The sequence below is a fragment of the Alexandromys fortis genome, unplaced genomic scaffold (assembly GCF_014885135.2).
Source record: "Alexandromys fortis isolate MF-2015 unplaced genomic scaffold, M_Fortis_MF-2015_v1.1 scaffold_271, whole genome shotgun sequence".
Classification (NCBI taxonomy): Eukaryota; Metazoa; Chordata; class Mammalia; order Rodentia; family Cricetidae; genus Alexandromys; species Alexandromys fortis.
The window spans coordinates 449,984-471,436 of record NW_026068156.1 but is presented as its reverse complement, the minus strand read 5'-3'; the positions used below and the strand labels follow the sequence as shown (position 1 = coordinate 471,436).

Sequence of the window (21,453 nt, the reverse complement as noted above, 5' to 3'; positions counted from 1 at the left end):
GATGGTATTAGGCGACCCCTGTGAAAGAGTCATTTGACCTCCCCAAAGGGGTCTCGAGCAACAGTTTGAGAACTGCTGAGTTAGAGGGATGACAGAAAGCTCAGGCACCCATTTACCCCTTCCCTCTGGTTTATACAGAGCAAATTCCGGCCCATTGTCTAGATCAGGCCCTCTACTTACTTTTATCATTAAAGTTTTATTAGAACACTGCCGTGATAATTCACTCATGTATTACTTATTACCTCTTACTTCAAAGGGAGAGCTGAATAGCCAGCACAGAGACTATATATGTATGCCCCACAAAGCCTAAAATGTTTACTATATGACATTTTACAGAGGAAATTCATGGTGCAAATTTCAGGGACTTGCTTCCCCAGTTACAGGGCTCCGGAATGGATCCTCTAGTTTCTCAGGGGGTTATTTTATTCATTCACAATTTCACACATCTATCTAATGGACTTTAAAGGTACCCTCCATCATCCTCTCTAGCCCTCACCTCCTTCTTTTGGGGAAGTTCCCTTCCTACTTTTGTGGGGTGTCTGGTTTATTTTTGTGGCCCTTGGTATTTAATTAGGGGTGCCTGCAGGAGCATGAGTTGGAGGTTATTTACTTGAGCAAGGGCAACTTCCTGGTGGCTACACCATTGTGGACTATGACTCAAAGCATCACTGATAATCCATACTTCCTCAGAAAGGGGTGGAGCCTCATGAACCCATCCCCCTGTACTCTGTAGCGACCCACTCAGATAGCAATCTGAGCTTCAGGCTGCAGGCAGAAAGAGCACCTGTAAAGGAGACCTGAAAGTCATTCCAGCTCAAAGAGTCCTGAGTGAGCCTCGGACATGAGCATGCTCTGAAGAACACCCCAGATACAGACTTCTGTTCTCTGGAAAGACCTTTCTGGGTTTTTGTTTTGTTTTGTTTTCAGGAAGCAGGGGCCAGGGCAAGGGCTAGGTGGAGAGCCCCTGTTGTACAAGCAAGAGGACTTGAGTTTAATCCCCCACACCCACGTGCTTTGCCAACCTGAGCCATCTTACCAACCTGACAAGAACAAACTAGAAACAAATAACCCTTCTAGAAATCATAGAAAGCTCTGCAACATCATGGTTTGCCACAGAGTCAAGGATGGCCCCTGGAGTTAAATAATACAGCCTTGAGAAAGACCTTCAGGTAGGACTCCTGCTGCAAGAAGATCCCAGAAACCATTTCTTAGTTTACAGAGATTCCTGAAGAGCCTTCTTAAAGACACCAACAAACACCTGAGTCAACCTTCCTGTTTCTTTTCCTTTCTCTTCCTCCCTCCCTCCCNGGCTAAACAAGAGAAGTGTTTACTAGCTGTATAAAAGGAATACAAACTCTTTTCTTCTTTCTCTCTGTCTCTCTCTCTCTTTCAAGACAGGGTTTCTCTGTGTAACAGCCTGGCTGTCCTGGAACTAGCTGTTGTAGACTAGGCTGGTCTTGAACTCATAGAGATCCACCTGCCTCTGCCTCCCAAGTACTGGAACTGAAGGGGCGTGTACCACCACTGCCCGGAACAATGAATCTGTCATGTGACTAACATTTCTAGCACCTTGGTCTGCATCTTGAAAGGCATCCACCTGCAGACCCCAGGAGGGAGGGTGAGGTCACAAACTCAATACTAGAACTAAGTCAAGATGGAAATACATATTCCAAAAGGACATCAGATTATCCAAAAATATTTAGCAACTTGCATTTACAGACCTTAGAGACAAAAGCTTTTTAATCAAATTTCAGAAGTATCATGGTATTCTACTTAAAGAGGTAAACATTTTTTTTTTTTTTTCGAGACAGGGTTTCTCTATGGTTTTGGAGCCTGTCCTGGAACTAGCTCTTGTAGACCAGGCTGGTCTCGAACTCACAGAGATCCGCCTGCCTCTGCCTCTGCCTTCCGAGTGCTGGGATTAAAGGCGTGCGCCACCACCGTCGGGCTCAACAAAGAAATTCTTAAAGATGGCAAACATGATAGGCACAGGCCTGTCATGCCAGTTACTCAGGAGGCTGAGACAGAGGGATCACTCATTCAAGGCCTGACTGGGCTACAGAGAAAATTCAAGACCTACCTGGATAACTTAGCAAGACCTGGTCTCAAAAAACAAAAAACTATAGCGCTTGAGTTTGGCTCACTCAAACTTTAACTAGCATGGCCAGGTCTCTGAGTTTGATACTATGTAACAATAATTTGATACTGTGCACCAAATTAAATATGCTCAGTAAAACAGAAAAGTAGGGCCAGCAAGATTGCTGTGTGCCAAGTCTTACAACCCGAGTTTAATCCCGGGGATTCACGTGGTGGAAGGAGACAACCAGTTGTCATGCACATGCTATGCCATGTACACCTCTACATATGAACACATATGCAATAAATAAACAAATTTTAAGTAAAGTAGGGGCTAGGGATATAGCTCAGTGGCAGAATGCTTGCTGCAAAAAAAAAATACTTGCTGTAAAAATAAATGAATGAATGAATCAATGAACGGGGGTGTGGTTCAGCTGGTAGAGTGCTTGCCTGGCAGGCACAAGGCCTTGGGTTTAATACCCTGGACCATATAGACTAGGCATGGTGATATATATATAATCCCAACACAAAGGAGAATCGGAAGTCAATGTGAGTCCTGACTAAATAGAAAGTTCCAGGCCAGCCCGGGCTAAATGAGGCCTTGTCTCAAAAACCAAAACAAACCCAAGCAAACAACAACATACACACATACACATGATAGCTCCTAGGGAAAAAGAACTACCCCAGGTGAACAACACAGAGAACTCAAGAGAGATGCTCTCCTGTATGGAAAGAGAGATGCCCGTGGAGAAGAGAATCCTGAAACAGCCCCTCTAGCTAGCCGCACAAACATTGAGGAAAAAACAAAAAACAAAAAACTGCAGTACGTCGCCTTGAATAAACTCTCCAATATGGCAAAACACCAGGTGTAGATACCTAAAGACATGGTAGATAGCCTTTGGGACAGGGGAACATTATCGAGACAAGTCTTAAGCACAGGCACATAACACCGTAAGCATTATGTCTGGGAAAGCAGAACTCTGAGATAGCCGCTGCCGAGTGAAAGCCTTGAGATGGCCCTCTGATGTGGAGCCTCCAACTCTGAGATACAGGTATGGGCTGACCCCTGTCCACCACTTGATATTGTACCCAGTGCCAGCCTTACTTCTTGGCAATGTTAAGCATCTTCAGTTTCTTCTTCATGCGGGGCCGGGAAGTGGTGGAGACTGATGTGTCCACCAGGGAAGAAGTGGATTGTGATACCTGGGAGAATTAAGAATATGAGGTCAATTAGAGAAAGAGGAAGGGCAGATCCAAGGGGACCTTATATAAGGGCAGAGGTGTCCCCTAAGAAGTGTAAATAGGAAAAGGGCTGAGTTCCTATGGTCAGCCAGGCCAGCAGGAGGTCCTGGAACTCACCTTCCGCATAATCTTCCGGCCATAGAAAAGCACTTTATCCCGCTTCCGGAACCGATACCGGGGGCCCTCCGGGGCTGGAGTTTCTGGGGATAGGTGGGAGAGAAGGTGCTTTGAGTTCCACGCAGGCTCCAGCAAATTCCCCACTCCTGCCCCTTGGGCTCTCCGGGTACTGAAGCTCCCCTTCCATCCCTACAGTCTTTCCCCAGAGGGGCCCTTTGAATCCTCACTCTGCACCCGTAGCCTCCGCACCACCAAGAGGATGAGCACAGCGGTGACCAGCACCGCCACTCCGGCCCCGATCATCACGCCCAGCACCTGCGGAACGAACGGCACAGGCTGGGCACCGCATATCCGTCTCGCCAAGCCCTCCTCCGGGGCCTTTAGAATCACCTCTGCCCCAGAGGAGGTCGTATTCAGCTCGTGACTCGGTGTCCCCATCTGCAGAATGGGTCAATGCCGGTTCCCTTCCCACCTCCACGGGGGAAGCGACCGACACATTCCCTGAGGCTGGGTATCCCGCGATGCATGCCGGGAAACGTAGTTTCGCCTGCACATTCATCGTTCTCGAAGAGAGAATCCCGCGGCGTATAGCAGCCCGCCGGGAGTTGTAGTCCTGTGTACAAATTCCCCAACCCTTACCATTCCGGTTTGCAGTGGAGCCTCCATTGGTTGTTTCAGACTAGGTAGCAGGTCTGATAGCCTGCAGTCCTGGAAATCGAGGAGCAGAAGGGAGCAGAGCAAGATGTCAATCAAGCCTACCCAGCCCGGATCACAGGCTCTTACCCCAGTTCTACTCACAAACCACGCCCCCTAGATACCTTTGGCCTGGATGACTTCTCCATTCGCCAGGGTTTGGGTGGGAGCGGCTAGAGGGGTTGCTGCTGGACAGAGGGATGCGGGCAAATTGACCTCCCATCCCGGATCTAGGGGTGAGATCAACCCCAGCTCCTTATTTGACCCCCTTGCTTATACATAAGGCAGACCAGACTCCCCAACATACTCATCAGCACCTAATGGTAGTGGTCCAGTCAACAGCTCCCTGGCAGGTGTCCTTAGGCCATGGTCTCTTCTGAAAGTGGTTCCTTCGTTAGCCTTGGCTTTTCGTAGGTCTGACTAGTCTTGACTAACAAACCCTCAGGCTGGACGCCCTCCTACATCCTGTTAAGACTTGATGTTCCACTCCAGGAAAAGCTAGGACCCGTAAGCCAGGAAGCTGAGGCGACAACAGGACTCTGGACTCCTAACCCAAGCCTGTCCCATCGAGAAGTTTGGGAGCTGGGGCGTTGAGCACTGCCATGGACTCTCTTGGAAATGGGACCCTAAGGCCCTCGGGGTGGGATGAGCTCCCAAAGTGTTATAGATTTACGCTTGCAGATTGAACTGTCATGAAACAGGAAAGTTACGGTGCGGAGTATCCCTGGGATCAAAGGAATGATGCAGGCAGTATAACCAGGGACGCCGGAATTGGGGGAGGGTAGGAGGGGCGGCGCACTGGAAAGTTACTGAGAGATCGGGAGATATACATAACTACTATCTAAAAGTCTAGGTGTTGGGAGAGCACCCGAGCTTTCTGGAAGGTACTGAGGGAAGATGGAATGCTACGGGGACTCTTTTGGGACGCTGGAGATCTTTTTGATACCTTGGACTATTAATGCGAATTTAGAGGGATAGCAGAGCCCTGAAATGCTACCTGGAACATCGTTAGAATGTTACTCCCCTTCTGTACTCCAGGACGCACCTGGCTATGGAAGCGGAAACACCGGCGCTAGGAACTCGGGAATGGGGGTGGGGTGGGAGCATCAGAAAGTCGGGACCTACCCGGAATCAGAGGACAAACCGATACGGGACAAAACTGAAGCTTGCTAACGGTCCTCGAAGGGACATCCTTGCTCGATCGATGGAAACTCGGACCACCCAGGAGCTGCAACCAGTGTTCACCCAGCGTTGGCCAACACCCCTAGCTTTCCGTCCGCAGCCGCGGCACCTTTAAATTATTCCACTGCAAGGCACGCCCCAGCCCCGCCTCCTGCCACGCTTGGAAGGTCGCACTGCACCAGCCAAGCCCAGTGTGGCGGCCTCTTAAAGGAGCTGACTTGTGGTGAAAGGGCTGCCCTCCCACCCCAGCTACAAATTAGATCATCACGTTTATGTTCCCTTTTATTTAACAGCAACCCTACATGCCCTCCCTTTCCCAGTGTCCGATTCGACAAGTCCACAAGGCCTGTCAAAAGCAAATTTGAAAAATAAATAAGCTGGGGTTCCAGCAGTACAGGGGATAAAGTCTATGGCAATGATCCTGGAGTCAGTTCACCAGCAGCGAATGGTCCTCCGGGGAGTCCCTGGAAAAGAGAAGTGGAAATAAGGGCCTTTGGATCTCTGGCACACACGCCTTCCCCTAGGCTCTATCAACCCACAACCCACACCTGGGGCTCCAACCTTCCACAGCAGCAGAGCAGGCTGCAAGCCGAGCCACTTCCGCGCCGGAACTTGCCAGATGTAGGACTATCTTGGCACTGCTCGATGTAAGCCTGGAGCTCGCTCTTCTCTGTGCCAGTACCTCCCGGGTGCTGGGGAGAGACGATGCCCCAAAACAGCATGAAAGTTGGTCCTGACTGCTAAAGCTCTTAAGGTTCAGTCAACTGGGTGTCCACTGTTTCTCCGATGGGACCACCTTGGTCTCACTTCTGGACCTTTGCCTTGTAGCTTGCTTCACTGTAGAAACCTTTTCCATCCCTGGATGTGGCCACAGGGCTCAATTTTATTGGTTTAGTGCCCTCTGCTGTAGGCCAGGAGCCTACACTGTGTATTTTAGCAATCTATCTTGAAACAAGGCAACTCACAGCTATGAATGTGAGGCCTGAACTCCTACATCCAAAGGTGCTACAGGAGTGTGCTCCCAAGACTCAAGGTGGCTGCTTGGGGCCTGGGTGACAGTACTATACTTGTGGGATGGCTACAGATCATCCATGTGGGAACGGGCACACATCTGCTATCAATGACATAGAAGGAGGCAGGGTCCCAGGAAAACCTTCTTCTCATGACTTCCTGGGACCACCACTATTTCTCCAAGCTCTTTCTGGCTACCACGTCTTGAATCTTCCAGTCTTGAAGTATGCTCTCCCTTGGGATTTCATCTCTCCAATCCAGAATTCTTAGGAGTAGAGGGGAATATTCTAAGCAGCCACCTGCCACAAAGGCTTTTGGATACTTATGTATATTTGCTTTATTTGTATGCGTGTGTGCTTAGCTCCTGTGTCTTCTTGGGTGCTAAGAAAAGGTTGTTTTCCTGCAGGCTGTGGGAGGCTGAATGAGAGGACAGTGGGGTATCAGGGAGGCAGGAATCACACTCAGTGTACTCAGTGTGGAGTACACTGGGCATCAAGTGGTCAGCATCCATCTAGTGCTAATGGGAAATATGAATAGTACATGGATTGATAGCCACTAGCAAGAGGTATAAAAGAAGCATGCAAAGTTACAGAAGGACCCTGATACAGTTGGTATTAGGGTAGGGCTGGAAAAGCTTCTAAGCTGGAAACGTGGCTCAGTTGGAGAGCGATCGTGCAGCGTACGGGAAGCCCTGGGTGCCATTCCCGGCACCACATACACTTGATGTGGTGGTAAAAGTATCTATAAGCCCAGCACTCAGGTGGGGGAAGCAGGAGGACAGAAGTTCAAGGCTGTTCTCCAAGGGCAGAACTTAGCAGGCCTGTAAGATGGTTCAGAGGGTAAATAAAAGTATTTGACACCAACCCTGGTGATTCCACATCACGGAAGAAGAGAACGGACTTCCACAAACAACACTATGCTGTGCACAACCCTCTCCCACCCCCCAAATAAGAAAATGTTTGAAAAAGATCATATGGGAGAGGGAGGAGGCCAGTGAGACGGCTCAGCAGGCCTCGAGCTCAGGTCCATGACTCGTGTGGTGAAAGGAGAGACCCAATTCCGGCAGGCTGTCTTCTGACCTCCACACATGTGATGAGATGTGTATGTAAGGGTGTATGCATACACACACACACACTGAGGAGAGAGTACATAAAATACAAGACTACAGAAATCTGTCCTTTCCCACCCATCCGGCTGAATGCAGCTGTGATATGCCCTAGGCTTCTCTTTCAGGATGACCCCCACACACAACCCCAACGACCCGCAAATCCAGTTCCAGCCTGCCCTCTCCTCGGACTGTCTTTCCGGCTTGACCTACTGTGACCCCAGGTCAACTCTGTGAAGTCAGGCAGCCCTGGGAACTGATTCAGGAGGAGGGTAAAGATGGCTGACCTTGATGGTGTCGTAGGCGCCCGTGATGAGTGCGATGAAGAGACTCAGCACCATGTAGATGAAGAGGCTGATGAAGGAGTAGAGGTAGAGCTGGGAGAAGAGCCACACCAGGCTACTGCGACCCTGCTGGGCCTGCATGGCTGCAAACGTCACAAACATGTCGTCCCCGTTGATGAGCGAAAACAGACACTCAGAAACCATGGACAGCGAGCGGAACTGTAGACAGTGAGAGGATAGGTATGGCTGGGGTTGTCAGGCTCACTGGGGTCAGCGGCAGGATGACTGGCAACTGGGCCCATCTGAGGGTCATCATATCAATGGTGAGGTCAGGGAGTTAAAGGTCACAGGCTCAAGGCTGATAGGTGGACTAACCCAAGTCAAGACAGTCATCAGTGACCACAAGAATGACCAGGCCGCAGGGTCAATGTCAGGATCCCTGGGGGTCAGAGGGGACAGAATATAAAACTGCTACAAGGTGCAGAGGAGGTGGCTCAGCTGGTAAAGTATGAGATTCCACGTTTGAGCCCCAGCATCTACATAAAAAATTGGGTGTGGAAGTGTGCCTGCAATCCTAGTCCCTTGGGGCTCAGAGGCCAGATAATTGATCCTGATCATGGGTTACAGACCAATTAGACCTGTCTCAAAAGAAAAAAACCAAGATATGGCTGGACATGATGACACTCCCAGCATTCTGGAGGCAGAAGCATGCATGCCTGTGAGTTTGAGGCTAGCCTGTTTATATGGTAAGTTCCAGGATAGTCAGGGCTACACTGTGAGACCCTGTCTTAAAACAAAACTATTGGGGTGAAAAATTTTTTTTAGAAATGACAGCAAAGGCTGACCTCTGACTTCCATATATGTGCATATACAGTACATGTATACATGTGCTCACACACATGCACAATTTACTTACACAGATGATAAGACAAAACCTACAAGTCTGTAGGTATGGTAGCAGAGGTCAAGGTGGGTCTTTCAGGTAATCAGATCAACAACTAAGAGACCAGAGGCTGGGAGAGGGGTGGGAGCCTGGGGCCCTTTGGCAGTTCACAAATACAGCCTCCAGTAGCCCATACCTTCACATGGTAGGGCCCCAGGACAATCCAGCCACAGAAGCAATAGCCCAGGTAGATGACAGCCACACAGCAGCAGAAACGCATGACACTGGGCAGTGCCACACGCAGCGTGGCAATCAGGATCTGCAGAGAGGAAACGGAACCACAGTGAAGGCAATGGTCACAATCCAACTAGCTCTCAAATGGCAGGGAGGACCTCACCAATGTGACCAGAGGAGCTGCTGAGTTTAGATAGGGCAGGACCCACCTGGGAGGAGCCTAGGACATACCACAGCTGGATTCAGCTGGACGGGCAGGTAGGGACAGGCTCCCGTGGTCCTGCCCGGGTACAAAGACGCGTATGTCTGTGGTAGGTGGGTATAAGAAAGAGATTTGTGGTTTGGTAATGGAGTTCAGTTGTAGAGCGCCTAGTATGCACAGGGCCTTGAGTGTGATCCCTGGCACTACCTAAAACCAAGCATGATGGCATACAGCTATCAATCCAGCACTTGGGAGGCAGAAACTGAAAGAACAGGAACTCAAGGTTATCTTCAACTAGTAAGGCCAGCCTGGGCTACACAAGACCTTGCCTTTAAAAAAAAACAAAATACAAAGCTGATGGTAGTGGTGCATGCTCTGAATCCCAGCACTCAGGGAGGCAGAAGCAGGAAAATCTCTCAGTTCAAGGCCAACATGGTCAGGACTACACAGAGAAACCACGTCTCAAAAAAAAAAAAAAAAAAACCCAAAACCTAAAACTAAAAAATAAAGATGTGGTGGTGCACATCTTTAATCCCAGCACTCAAGAGGCAGAGGCAGGCAGATCTCTGTGAGTTTGTGGCCAGAGCAAGTTCCAGGACAGCCAGGGCTACACCGAGAAACCCTGTCTCAAAAACTTGAAAATAAATAAAAAGATAAATAAAAGGAAAAGAAAGGTGTTTGTGATGGGTCACCGACTGACAAGAATTAGTGACTGCTTTGTGTGCTTGGGTTTGTTTGAGAACTTGGGGCAGATGATACCCAGGGCCGGCTCAGGGGCAGGAGACTTACGTTGTATTTGTGGAAAAAAGTCAGGTAGCGGATGACACCAACCCAGACGAGCAGTGTGGAGGTACCCAAGAGGATGCTGCAGACATCATAGCTAGCTAGGTTCTGTAGGCAGGAGTGAGGGATCAACTCATAGGCATACTCTACATGGGGGGGGGGAGTTGGTCCCCAAAAAGGCAAAGACATGAAGACAGAGACACAGGGCCCCGAAAGCAGGTCACTGGAAGGACTTGTACCTTTGCCTCAATGCCGATCTTCATGACAGTGCCCGAGATGGTAAGCACGTCACTGGTAACCAAGAGGATGTACCAGCCATTGACAAACTCGAGCCGTTCCCACAGACTGATTTCCCGACCCCGTCGCCGCCACATGAATGCAACAAACTCCTATGGGAGGAGCCCAGGTGAGGGTCTATCTAGAAACTACTAGGCCATCACCCCCACCATGGCCCCAGGGCTGGGCAAGGCGGGCACCAGCGCTCGTGACACCAGGGCCTCACGTTCTGCAGTAGGAAGCCACGTAGCAGTGAGCGGGCACACAGCAAGAAAGACAGGGAGCAGGTGAGGATGACCACCACATCAAATAGAAGCCGGAAGCTGTTGTCTCCTACAGGAAGGAGGGTGGGTCCCATCAAAATTCACATGGGGCCATAAGAGGTTGGGGCTAGGGGTTGGGCCAAGGAAGGAGTCCTAGAGGAGAGGGTGTGTGTGTGTGTGTGTGTGTGTGTGTGTGTGTGTATGGCTGGTTTAGGGCCATCAGTAGATTTAGGGATTCCCTAGCATGGAAAGTGTCAAAATTCTTGATGAACACTGATATGGAGCATAATTCTTTTGCAGTGTTAAGTCAAGCACTCTACCACTAAAATACATCCCTACCCTGTTTTGTTTGGTTGTTTGTCTCAAAGACAGGATCTCATATATCCCAGGCTGATCTCATACTTACTATGTAACCAAGGTTGGTCTTGAATTCAGCCTCCAGAATACTAGGATTATAGGAAAGCTAATTTTTTTTAAAGTAATTTCAAAGCACTGAGAATGGAAGATATGACCTCATATCTGCTAGAAATTACTCTGCTACTGAGCTACATCTCCAGTCCATTTCGTTTTATTTTGAGACAGGGTCTTGCACAGCCCAGAGTAATCTGGGATTCACGACATAGTCAAGGTAACCTTGAACTCCTAACCCTTGTGCTGAGAGTATAGGAAAATATTTATTTACTCATGTATTTATTTGCAGTACTAGTGACTAAATCTAAGCCTTGAGCATGCTAGGCAACAATTGTACCACTGTCATCTTTTTACTTTTTGTTTTAAGCTCTCTAAATTGCCCAGCTGTCTTTGAGTTCACTCTGAAGTCCAGTAGGCCAGGCAGATTTTGAATTTGTGATCATCCTACATCACCCTCCTAAAGAGTTGGGATTAGAGGCCTGCCTACTTGTGGTGGACTTGACTGGGTCCAGGACACTCCCAGGCAGGTTATGGTGCATGACTGACGGTGGTCTGGGGCTCACAGACAAGGCGTGGAAGGTAAGGACGCTGGACAGTACTATAGGAAACACCTGAGAGTTATGACTGTTTGGGAGGCAGTGTGGGGGGGGGGGGGTCTGAAGGTAGGAGGGTTTTTACCATGTCTGGAGACGCTGGGATGTTTACACTCCTGGATGTGGGTCTGGGTCTCCAGGCGGATAGGGATTCGCCCACTGTGTGCTTTATTGTCAAACGTGATCTGAAGAGGTAAGGGCAGAGTAAGCCTGAGCAGCCCCAAGTACCAGTCCCCAACCCTCATGACAGATGGCCCAGGTCCTAGCCTCTACCCCATCACTCTCACACCATCTTGGTGAAAGCTCTCTGATGCCCCCTAACCAGGCAGAGGGTGCACGGGAGTCAATCTGCTCACCAGGACACTGAAGGTGTAACAGTCTGGGATCTCATTGTTGATGAGGCTCTGCAGGTTAATCGTCTTCAGCTGGAAGTGGATGGTGACGTTGATCAGCCTATGGGGGGGGAGGGCTTAGGTGAGGGTCAGGGGCCCAATGTCAGCTGCTATCCTGTGCTGACTCTGCAGCTAGCAGAGGAAACAGCTGTGGTGGCTCCAGCCCCCGACCAACTCCATGAAAGTGGCTTCAGATCCAGATGTCTGGACTCTTGCCACCTCCACCCACCCCATCCTCAGCTGGGCCCTTGAGCCCCTCAAGGAATCAATCCCCTCAAGAGAAAATGGTAATACTTGTGGAATTTCAGTGTGAGGTTCTTGTAACTGGTGCTGCTATCCAAGAGCTCCAAGTCCTCACTGGGGATGTCGGGGGGTCTGTCAGGAGGATCCACCTGGATACAGTCTGAAGACAAGTAGTCACGTCATATTCTGGGGAGGCCCAGGCAGTCTCCCACAGTTCTGTCAGGCTTTCTTCACTGTTTCAACTCCCACTTTATGCTTTATTGCTTTTTTTCCAGCACTAGGGATCAAGCCTAGAATTTGCGTGCTAGGCCAGAGTTCACCAGAGCTATACCTTCAGCCCTCCTTTCACACTTGACCTTTTGCTGCCTCCACCCAAACCAGGGTTATGATCTACCTTATGCTCTACAAAGACCACAGCGTCCCATGGGCTCTCCGAAAGCTCAGCGAGTGGATGGCATTCAAAACAATGCCTGGCTCTTCCTGCGGCGTGCATTCCAGTCAGCACGCTGCACATGTCAAATTGCTCATGATTATACAATCTGATTACACAGACAGACAGCTGACAAGGGCAGGATTTTACATACTTTTTTCTTTTTCTCTATTTCCCTTTCTTCCACAGCCTCACCTTTACCCTCTCACTGGGGGATTCTAGGCAGGCTCTCTAGTGCTGAGACATATCTGTAGCCCCTAGGTCAGGATTTTAATCCTGGAAACCTAAACTTCCCAAAATTAGGCCCTGCCCTGGCTACTCACCAGTGACTACCCTTGGGTCAATGTCAAAGGTATCATTGGCTGGGTCCACATGGCCACGGTGGTAGTACCGCTGGCAGAGAGCCAGAGCAGAGCCATTGGCCCAAGGACCACCCCCACCACGGACGTAGGCATACCGGCCCAGGGATATGTCAGGCAGGATCAGGTACTGTGAATAGAGAGAAGAGGGCCTGTCAGCCCCACCTGTGCTGCACAGTACTCCTGCAACCCTCTCACACCCCCTACCTGGTCCACAGCGTAGAAGATGGCTTGGTAGAGCTGTTCCCGTGTGTAGGCAGCAAAGGTGTCATCAGCACCGTCAGAGTAGCCCAGCAGGAAGAGATGTCGGAAGGCGATGGTGTTCTCTTCCCGGAATGTCACCACCAGCTGATTGCTGAGCCCAAAGAGAATGAGCTGCCAAGAAGGAGCCAGAGGTTGGTGAGGAAGAAAAAGAGAATCCAAGAGATATTCCCTGGGGCGAGACAAGGCCCTACTGGCACTGCAGGGGGAGCCTGTAATTTGCTATTCAGTCAAAGATAACCCTGACCCTGACCTTCCTGGCTCTACCTCCCAAGTGCTGGGATAATAGGTGTACACCACCACACCTGGTTTATGCAGTACCGGGGATAAAACCTAGGGCTTCATGCACGCCAGGCAAGTGCTCTACCAGCTGAGCTAGATTCCCAGCTGTCTTGGGGTTACTACTGTGATGAAACAGCATGACCAAAGGCAACTGGGGGAGGAAAGGGTTTATTTGGCTTACACTTTCACATCTCAGTTCATCACTGAAAGAAGTCAGGACAGGCACTCAAACAGGGCAGGAGCCTGGAGGCAGGAGCCAATGCAGAGGCTATAGAGGGGTGCTGCTTACTAACTAGCTTGCTCTATATGGTTTGCTCAGCCTGCTTTCTTATAGAACCCAAGACCACCAGCCCAGGGGTAGCCCCTTCCACAATGGGCTGGGCCCTCTCATCAATCATGAATTAGGAAAATACCCAACAGCTTGTTTACCACCAGATCTTATGGAGGCATTTTCTCAATTGAGGTTTCCTCCTGTCCAATGACTTTAGCTTGTGTCAGCATATAAAAACTACCAGCTCCTTGTACTTCTTCTTTGCCTTGAGTAACATGGCGCTCTTCACTTCTTATTCCTTAAGTTCCATGCTACGCCCATAAAAGCATCCCCAGTACACAGCACAAGATGGATACTGGTAAACCTCACAGCAGTGGAGTATGGTCAATATGTTTACTGATTGGCAGGTGGTGTGCTAAACCCAAGCCTCCAGGATAAGTACTGTAGGTCTACTTTTGCTGAGAGGAGATCAGGATAGCATCAGATTAACTGGATTCAAATGATGTCTACACAGTGCTCAGTCATGACTCTTAACCTGTGTGAGCCTCAAGGCTATTTAGGTATACACTGGAGGGAAGAGTATGGCCAGTGCTTCTGGGAAGCTACAAGGAGTTCCTGAGCACAAATCTCAGACTCCTTCCTAACTGGTAATACCTCTGTCATTGTCGTTATGAGGCAGCAAGGGGCCCCTCTGAGATGAGAACAGTGGCTGTGGTGGTTTTGGTAACATTTGGCAGAAGCCCTGCCTGACTGCTCTCACCTGCACAGTGACCACCAAGATCTTGACCACCTGCAGCATCAGCTTGCAGGGCTTACGGCCTTTGGCTCGGAACTTGTCACAGGGACTCATAAAGAAGTACTTGAGGCGGCGGCGGAGGTCTTCCTCTTCTGGAGGCGTTGTTGGGACTGGTGAAGTCCCCACCTGGGTCCCATACCCAGGATTGGGGGTCAGCAGTCTCTCAGTTTCTAAAAGAATGGGAAAAGATAGTAGAAGATCAGGGATGGACAATGCCCTTTGCTTCCTTCCCCAGCAAGTCCCACCAATCCTACAGGCAAGGGCGAATGCAGAAGAAAAACTAGAGTGAGAGCCTGTAAAATAGCTCAGTAGGTAAGGGGTTTACCACCAAGCCTGACAACCTGACTTTGATCTTCTGAACCTACATGGTGGAAGGAGAGAACCCACCAACTCATGCACAGGTGCACACATACACAATAAGTAAATGTAATAAGAAGTATTTTATAAAAAAAAAAAAAAAGAAAAAGAAAAACCAGGGCTGGGATGTAGCTCCGCTGTCAGAGTGTTTGTCTAGGAAGCACAAAGCTCTGAGTCTGGTCCCAGCGTAAGAGAAAGTGAGCATGGTGGTGGTGCACCTGAACTCCCAGCTCTCGGGAGCTAGGGGCAGGAGGGTCAGGAGATCAAGTATATCTTTGGCTATCCAGTAAGTCTGAAGCCAGCCTGAGCTACACGGGCCCCTGGTTAGAAAGGAAAGGCAAGTGGGGAGGGTGGAGGTAGGAAGGGGAGAAGGCACAAACGTAATCTGAACACTGGAAAGTTGAGGCAGGAGGATTACAAGCTCTAGGCCAGCATTGGCCACACAGTGAAAGAAAAAGAAACCTGGCAAGGCACAGGCCTATAATCCAGCACTTGGGAAGTAGAAGTGGGAGGATCAGGAGTTTAAGGTAGCCACGAGTCTGGGGCCAGCCTGGGGTTCTGTCTCAAGGAGAAAGGGGCGGGGGCGTAGGCAGTAAGATGGCTCAGAGAGTGGAGATGTTTGCTACCAAGCTTGGCAGTCTAAATTTATTCTCCTCCCTGAGCCTCAGCCTCATCTTCCAAAAGAAGTAGCCACAATCCTCCATAAATGGAGCACTCGATACTTATAAAGCTTTTGTCTCAGAGCCTGGATTGAGGCTAGCCAGAAAAATCCACCAGTCTTCTTGTGGGCTCAGGGGCAGAAGGATCAGCTTGGTCTACGCTGGCTTCTTGGAGAGCTTGGCAAGGCCCCTATACTTATCCCAACTCTAGTCTACAGGTAATTAGCACATAGCAGAGCCCACATTCCAGAGTTCTCAGGACAAATCCCACAAGAAGAACCTTTGAACCCATTAGAAACCAGCCCATCCCAGGTCACAGGTCTGGGCCTAACAATAATAAAGGCTGGCATAATGATTCATGTCTGTAAACCCAGCAGAGGTGAAAGTTCAAGTTTTCCCTGAACTACATACCGAAACACAGGCCAGCTTAGGTTAGAACCTGACCCAGAAGAACCCCAAAACTGGGGCTGGCTTAGGTAAAGTAGGTGACTCATTAAGTAGGTGAAGATGCTTGCTGCCAAGCCTGACAACCTGAGTTCAACCCCTGGAACCCACATGGTGGAAGAGACAGGTTGCCCTGTGCAACCAACTCACTTATCATCCTTCAGGGGACCACACAGCCAAGAGCCAAATTCCAGCCTCAGTTCGCCTCCCCCAACTCTTCCAGAAACTGGAAATTAAAACCATTTTCCCCTAAGGCTGAGATCCTGAAACTGCTTTGAGAATCCTGCTAGATCCAGCAGGGAAGAGCCCGTTCTTCAGTGCATAGCTAGGTCTGTGTATAGGTAGGGCACAGCATGGGGCTCACACCTGCCAGGCAAACACTTGAGAGTTGGAGGCAAGAGAGCTATGAGTCGTAGGCCAGTGTGGGAGAGTCAACTACGAGCACAAAAACAAAGTTCCCAGGCGGCAGCAACGGTTGGGGTCCCCACCAGTCCTGGTTCCTGGTAGCTGAGACTTGTCTCTAACAGCCTAGTCACCTCCACTGGAAGACCTTTCGGGTCTCAGTTGGTCTTTCTCATATTCTCTCTCTCATTCTCTCTCTCTCTCTCTCTCTCTCTCTCTCTCTCTCTCTCTCTCTCTCTCTCTCTGGAACAAAACAAACAACAACAACAACAAACAGATGTAGTCCCAGGTGGCTTCAAACTCATTAGAATTGAAGATGGCCTTAAACTCCTGATTCTCCTGCCTCCACCGCCCAAATGCTGGATGCTGAGATTGCAGGCATGCCTCTGCTCCTGGCTTTCATCCTCTATCTAACAAAGCTATGTAGATTTCCCCGCTTTAAGACAGGGTGTCACTGGCTGGCTTGAACTCACAGGAATCCACCTGCCTTTGTCTCTTGGGCCTGAGTGCTGGGATTAAAGGCATACACAACCAGGCCTGGTGAAAATAGATTCATTTGTGCTGCTGGAGATGGAACACAAGTGTTCTATCTGTGAGCCATTCTTCCAGCACTAAGCCTGCCAGGATGAAGCTGGCCCATGTCACTACCTGTGGTTCTTCAAGTCTGGACCTGGCCCCTCCCTATTTAATCTAGGTGAGCTTGTTTACAAGCTAGTAGGGGAAAGCCAGAGGCAGGCTGTTACTCCCCAGCTAAGATCACAGCTAACCTATCCCAGACACTACTGGCCAGGCCTCCCACAGGAGTGTCTGAAGTCAGAACACAGTGGGGATCAACATGAGATTTCACCCCAGATTTCCCCATGGCAGGCCTGGAAGCTGGGAACATACAATCTCAGTTTAGGAAGGCAAGACCGCATGTGTTGTAATTGAATTAGTCCCCTAGATTCATGGAGGCCATCCCGCTAGCTCCCTTCCTGCCTGCATTTAGGGAAGCTGAGCATTTGAACATTGGCTGCCAGAAGCGAAGCCTTGAGTCTCATGTGAAAGTTACTGAGTTTCAGTAAACTGAGCAACTGGACCTTTACAGCTGGGGATATAGCTCAGTGGTAGTGTGTTTGCTTAGTAAGCGTGTCCCTAGGTTCAATCCAGAGAGAGAAGAGGCAGAGGAGGACTACTTGTCTAGGCCTGTAATCCCAGTGCTCAGAGGCCGAGAAAGGAGGATCGCATATTCAAGTCTGGTGTGATGGTGCACACATGTAATTCCAGCACTGTGGAGGCAGAGGACGGCACATCTCAGAGTTCCAGGACTGCCAGGGCTACACAGAAAGACCGTCTCAAAACAACCAAAAACAGGGGCTGGAGAGATGGCTCAGTGGTTAAGAGCACTGTCTGCTCTTCCAGAGGTCCTGAGTTCAATTCCCAGCAACCACATGGTGGCTCCAAACCATCTGTAATGAGATCTGGCGCCTTCCTCTGGCGTGTGGGTATACATGGAGGCAGAAAGTTGTATAAATAAATAAATAAATCTTAAAAAAAACCAAAAACAAAAGCAAAGCAGGTTGAAGTCTTGCCTACAGAATAAAACACTGATCCCAAACAAAACAAAAGCACCACTAATAAAATCCTTGGGTTTCAACTACTGTCCTAATAGGAGAAGCTGGCTGCTGTCTGTGTTCACAAACTGAGCAGAGACTAGGTGCTAAAGGTAACACTCTCATAGGTCACATACTACCTGGAAAGAAATGCCCCAGAATAACAATAAAGCCATCCATGATGACCCATGCCTACAATCCCAGCACAAGGGAGGCGGAGGCTGGGGTTATAAGGAGTCCTGCCCTTTGAAGTTGGAGAAGTTTATGCCCACCCACAGTCAGAGTTCTCGGTACTATCTGCCTCTTTGAAAGGCCAGTGCCCATCCACCGGTCCTAGGAACCATCTGCCCATGTTTCCTCCATAGGGCAGCTAAGAAGTCTGCACCAGACTTAAGGGGAAAAACTGAAAGCTTAGTGTCAGCGGTTGGGAAAGACGGTGGTCACTCACCACCCAGTTCTAGGAGCTGTGGAAGCTCACTGCTTGAGGCCAAGCGATGCTGGTACCCTTCTACAACCTAGGTTCTGGGTACTATGCAAGCTCTCCACCTAAGTTAGAAATGTTGGTACCCACCCACCACCCAGGTTCCCATGGGGATTCTGGGGAACTTCAGAGCTGGAAACTGGGAGCTCATCCCCCAAGTTCTCTGAGCCTTCTGCCCTTCCCTTCCCTTCCCAACAGAGCAGCAGAGAAAGTCCGCACTAGACTTGAACGCGAAGCTGGGCGCTCACCGCCCAAGGTCGGGGATGTTGACGCACACACGCTGCCCAGGTTCTAGGAGGCATCTGTCAATCTCTCTCCCATAGGAATGCAGAGAAGACCTCAGAGAACTTCAGAACGTTAACTGGCCGCTCGCCTCCCAAGGTCAGGTATGTTGATACCCACCCGACGCCCAGATTCTAGGATCTGTGGAGGCTCTCCGCCTGAGGTCGGAGATGCTGGTGCCCACCCGCCGCCCAGGTTCCAGAAGCCGAATGCCCATTTCTCCCGCTCTGGACTTGAGGAGCGGAGGGCTGGGCGCTCGCCTTCCGAGATCAAGGAGCCGGACGCGCCCTCCCGCCGCCCGCGCTCACCTGAGCCGCGCCGGCCCGCCGCGGTGGCCATGGCCGCACGGTGAGCGCGGGGCGCGGGCGGGTCCGAGAGCGCGCCGCGGTCACTGCGGCCTCGCTCCCTCCCGGCGTCGCTTCAAACCCTCTCGCGTCAGCTGACAGGAGCCGCGGTCACGTGAGCGGGACGCCAGCGCTGAACACGTGACGAATTCTGACCCAGCCTAGGATGCCAGGGCAGTGCTTCCCCTCCGTCCCTCCATTCCCGCAGTGCGCATGCGCCTCCTCGGTAGCGCCGTGCCGGCTAAGGGCAGTCGCGCGGTCCTAGCACCGACTAGCAAGGCTAACAGGTCTGGGAAACTTGATTTCTAGCGTGTGGCAGGGACTGGTTCCGATCTGGCTCCGTGTCAGCCTCGTGACTTCTATGCCTACAGCTCGCGCTGTTACCCTTCATGGTGTCCGGTGATGATCCTACGTCCTAAGCCTAAAGTACCCTCCCCTCAACTCCCAGAAACTTTTCCGGTCTCCCATCCAGGTTACAAGCAAACTGTACTTTCTAAGCCAAATAAAACCATTTTCTACCAGCCCAAACACTTCGGCCTTTCTGCACTCAGTCCTGCCTTTTACTGCCAACCTCCGCCTATGAGCAGCCTGAAGGACCTCCATAGAATTTGTCTCTACTAGAACCTCCTAGTGGTTTCCCGTGGCTTTGCAAAGACCTGAAAACTTCGCGCTCAAATGGAGACTCCACCTCTTTATGGCCTCAGGACATTTGCGGTCTTCGGTAGCAAAGATAGGTTCTGTGTAATTTTGAATCCAAGCACTTCTAACCATCACTTCAAAACTTTCCAGAGTGCCTTAAACTATGCGATCTATTTCTTTCTATTAATAATAATAATAAATTAAAATCTTGCTGGGCGTGGTGGTTTATGCCTTTAATCCTGGCAAGTGGAGCTGAGTTCAAGGTCAGCCACAAAGCAATTTCCAGGACAGCCAGGAAGAGAAACCCTGTCTTGGAAAAAAACCAAAAACAACAAAAATTTCTTTTTCTTTGTAAAATGGGAATCACCCACAGTTATCTGCCTCTCAAAGCGGTACAAGACCATTTTCCCAGTGTTGAGGCTGTCACCCAGTTGGTAGGGTGCTTGTTCAGCAAGCACAAACTGGGATCTGTCCCCAGCACTGCAGAAACAAGGCAGGATGGCCAGTGCAGTCAGTAATATTGGTAAACATAGTAAGACTCCCTCAAAAGCCAGACATGGAGGCTGGTGAGATAGCTTAGTGGCCTAAGTGCTTGTTTATATGAGTTCGGGACTTGAATTCAGGTCCCTAGAATTCATATAAAAACCATGGCTTGGTACCTGCAATCCCAGCATTGAGGAGGCAGAGAGGAGAGGATCCTTGAGGCCCAGGCCCGGGTGCCAGGCATTCTAGTAAATCTGTGAGCTCCGGGATAAAACACATAAGGGGCTGGAGAGATGGCGTAGCAGTTAGGAGCACCGGGTCTTGTAGAGGATTAGAGTTCAGTTCCCAGCATGGCAGCTCACAACCATCCCTAACTCCATTTCCAGTATATACTGACCTCCAAAGTTACTAGTCACAGTGAACACTTACCTGGAAGCAAAATACTTATAGATCTATAATAAAAATAAAAAAAGAAGAGCAAAAAGGAAGACATCAACCTGGATCCCTTACCTTCATTGTACACACAAACAGGCACTCACATCCACACCCACAATTACAACACACACTCATACACACACACACACAAGCAGGCATGTTGCGTCTTGTAGAAGATGGTTTTTGAAACCACAGCAAGGTCTGTGTAGTGATACCCTACCCCTAAAACAAAATAAATCAAACATAAAACTCTTCCTCAGGAAAAGTGATCCCTCCACTAAATCAGAAACCTTGCTATGCTTTAGAATGTTCCACCCTCTGTGCTTAGCTTTATAAGTGTCCAAACTGTGCTGGTCTTGCTTCCTGCTGGGACCTCAATGAGCATTAGATGTTTATTGAGGCATGATGGTTTACAGCTATGCACCCAGGAAACTGAGGCAAGCCTGGACTACATCGAGTTCCAGGCCAGCACGAGGTACAAAATGAGACTTTATCTTAATAAACAAACAAATCAAGAGCAGAGATCTTTCGATGTTAATCCTGGGTCAGTACCCAGGACCCACATGGCAGTTCATAACTGCCCATAGCTGCCGTCCAGGGCATCCAGCACCACTCTGGCCTCTCTGGGCACCAGGTATGCACTTGATGCACTTTGTATGCAGGCAAAACACTCATACACATGAAATAAAAATAAAACTTTTAAATAAAATAAAGAAGGTTGGTAGAAGGCTTATCAGGTAAAGGCACTTGCTGCCAAGCCTGATGGGTTTAGTCCCCAGAACCTTCATGGTAGGAGAACCGGCTCCTGAAAGTTATCTTGCCTCCACACAAAATGAATGTATATGATGACTCAGTGGGTAAGAGCACTACTGCTCTTACAGAGGACCTGGGTTCAATTCCCAGAGCCAAGATCATGGTTCATAACCAGCTGTAACTCCAGTTCCAG

General features: G+C 49.8%; 2 protein-coding genes across 19 annotated transcripts in view; both read right to left on the bottom strand.

The window, feature by feature from the left end:
- The window catches only part of Pnpla6 (patatin like phospholipase domain containing 6), a 29,027-nt gene extending 23,596 nt beyond the window's left edge, over positions 1-5,431 (bottom strand). Inside the window, exons 1-7 of one of the 17 annotated variants that reach the window (XM_050127351.1) lie at positions 5,254-5,429; positions 4,436-4,852; positions 4,254-4,316; positions 4,075-4,143; positions 3,663-3,750; positions 3,436-3,518; positions 3,182-3,279 (exon numbers count right to left, since the gene is read on the bottom strand). In XM_050127351.1, the coding sequence (XP_049983308.1) occupies positions 3,182-3,279; positions 3,436-3,518; positions 3,663-3,750; positions 4,075-4,143; positions 4,254-4,277 (362 nt within the window). In that variant the 5' untranslated portion in view covers positions 4,278-4,316; positions 4,436-4,852; positions 5,254-5,429. The other 16 variants (XM_050127353.1, XM_050127356.1, XM_050127350.1 and 13 more) reach the window with 16 other exon arrangements.
- Positions 5,432-5,574: 143 nt separating this feature from the next.
- On the bottom strand, positions 5,575-19,100 carry Mcoln1 (mucolipin TRP cation channel 1). 2 transcript variants are annotated; one of them, XM_050127363.1, is made up of 15 exons: positions 18,915-19,100; positions 14,354-14,559; positions 12,987-13,154; positions 12,744-12,909; positions 12,042-12,150; positions 11,712-11,808; positions 11,441-11,540; positions 10,315-10,421; positions 10,052-10,201; positions 9,819-9,920; positions 9,059-9,133; positions 8,790-8,912; positions 7,714-7,929; positions 5,872-6,002; positions 5,575-5,774 (listed from the first exon to the last, which is right to left on the bottom strand). In XM_050127363.1, the coding sequence occupies exons 1-15, from the start codon at positions 18,943-18,945 to the stop codon at positions 5,738-5,740; spliced, it is 1,818 nt and encodes a 605-aa protein (XP_049983320.1). In that variant the 5' UTR covers positions 18,946-19,100; the 3' UTR covers positions 5,575-5,737. The 2 variants fall into 2 exon arrangements, with proteins under 2 accessions (XP_049983320.1, XP_049983321.1); XM_050127364.1 differs by lacking the exon at positions 9,059-9,133 and having other exon boundaries at positions 18,915-19,093.
- Between the last annotated feature and the right edge of the window lie 2,353 nt (positions 19,101-21,453).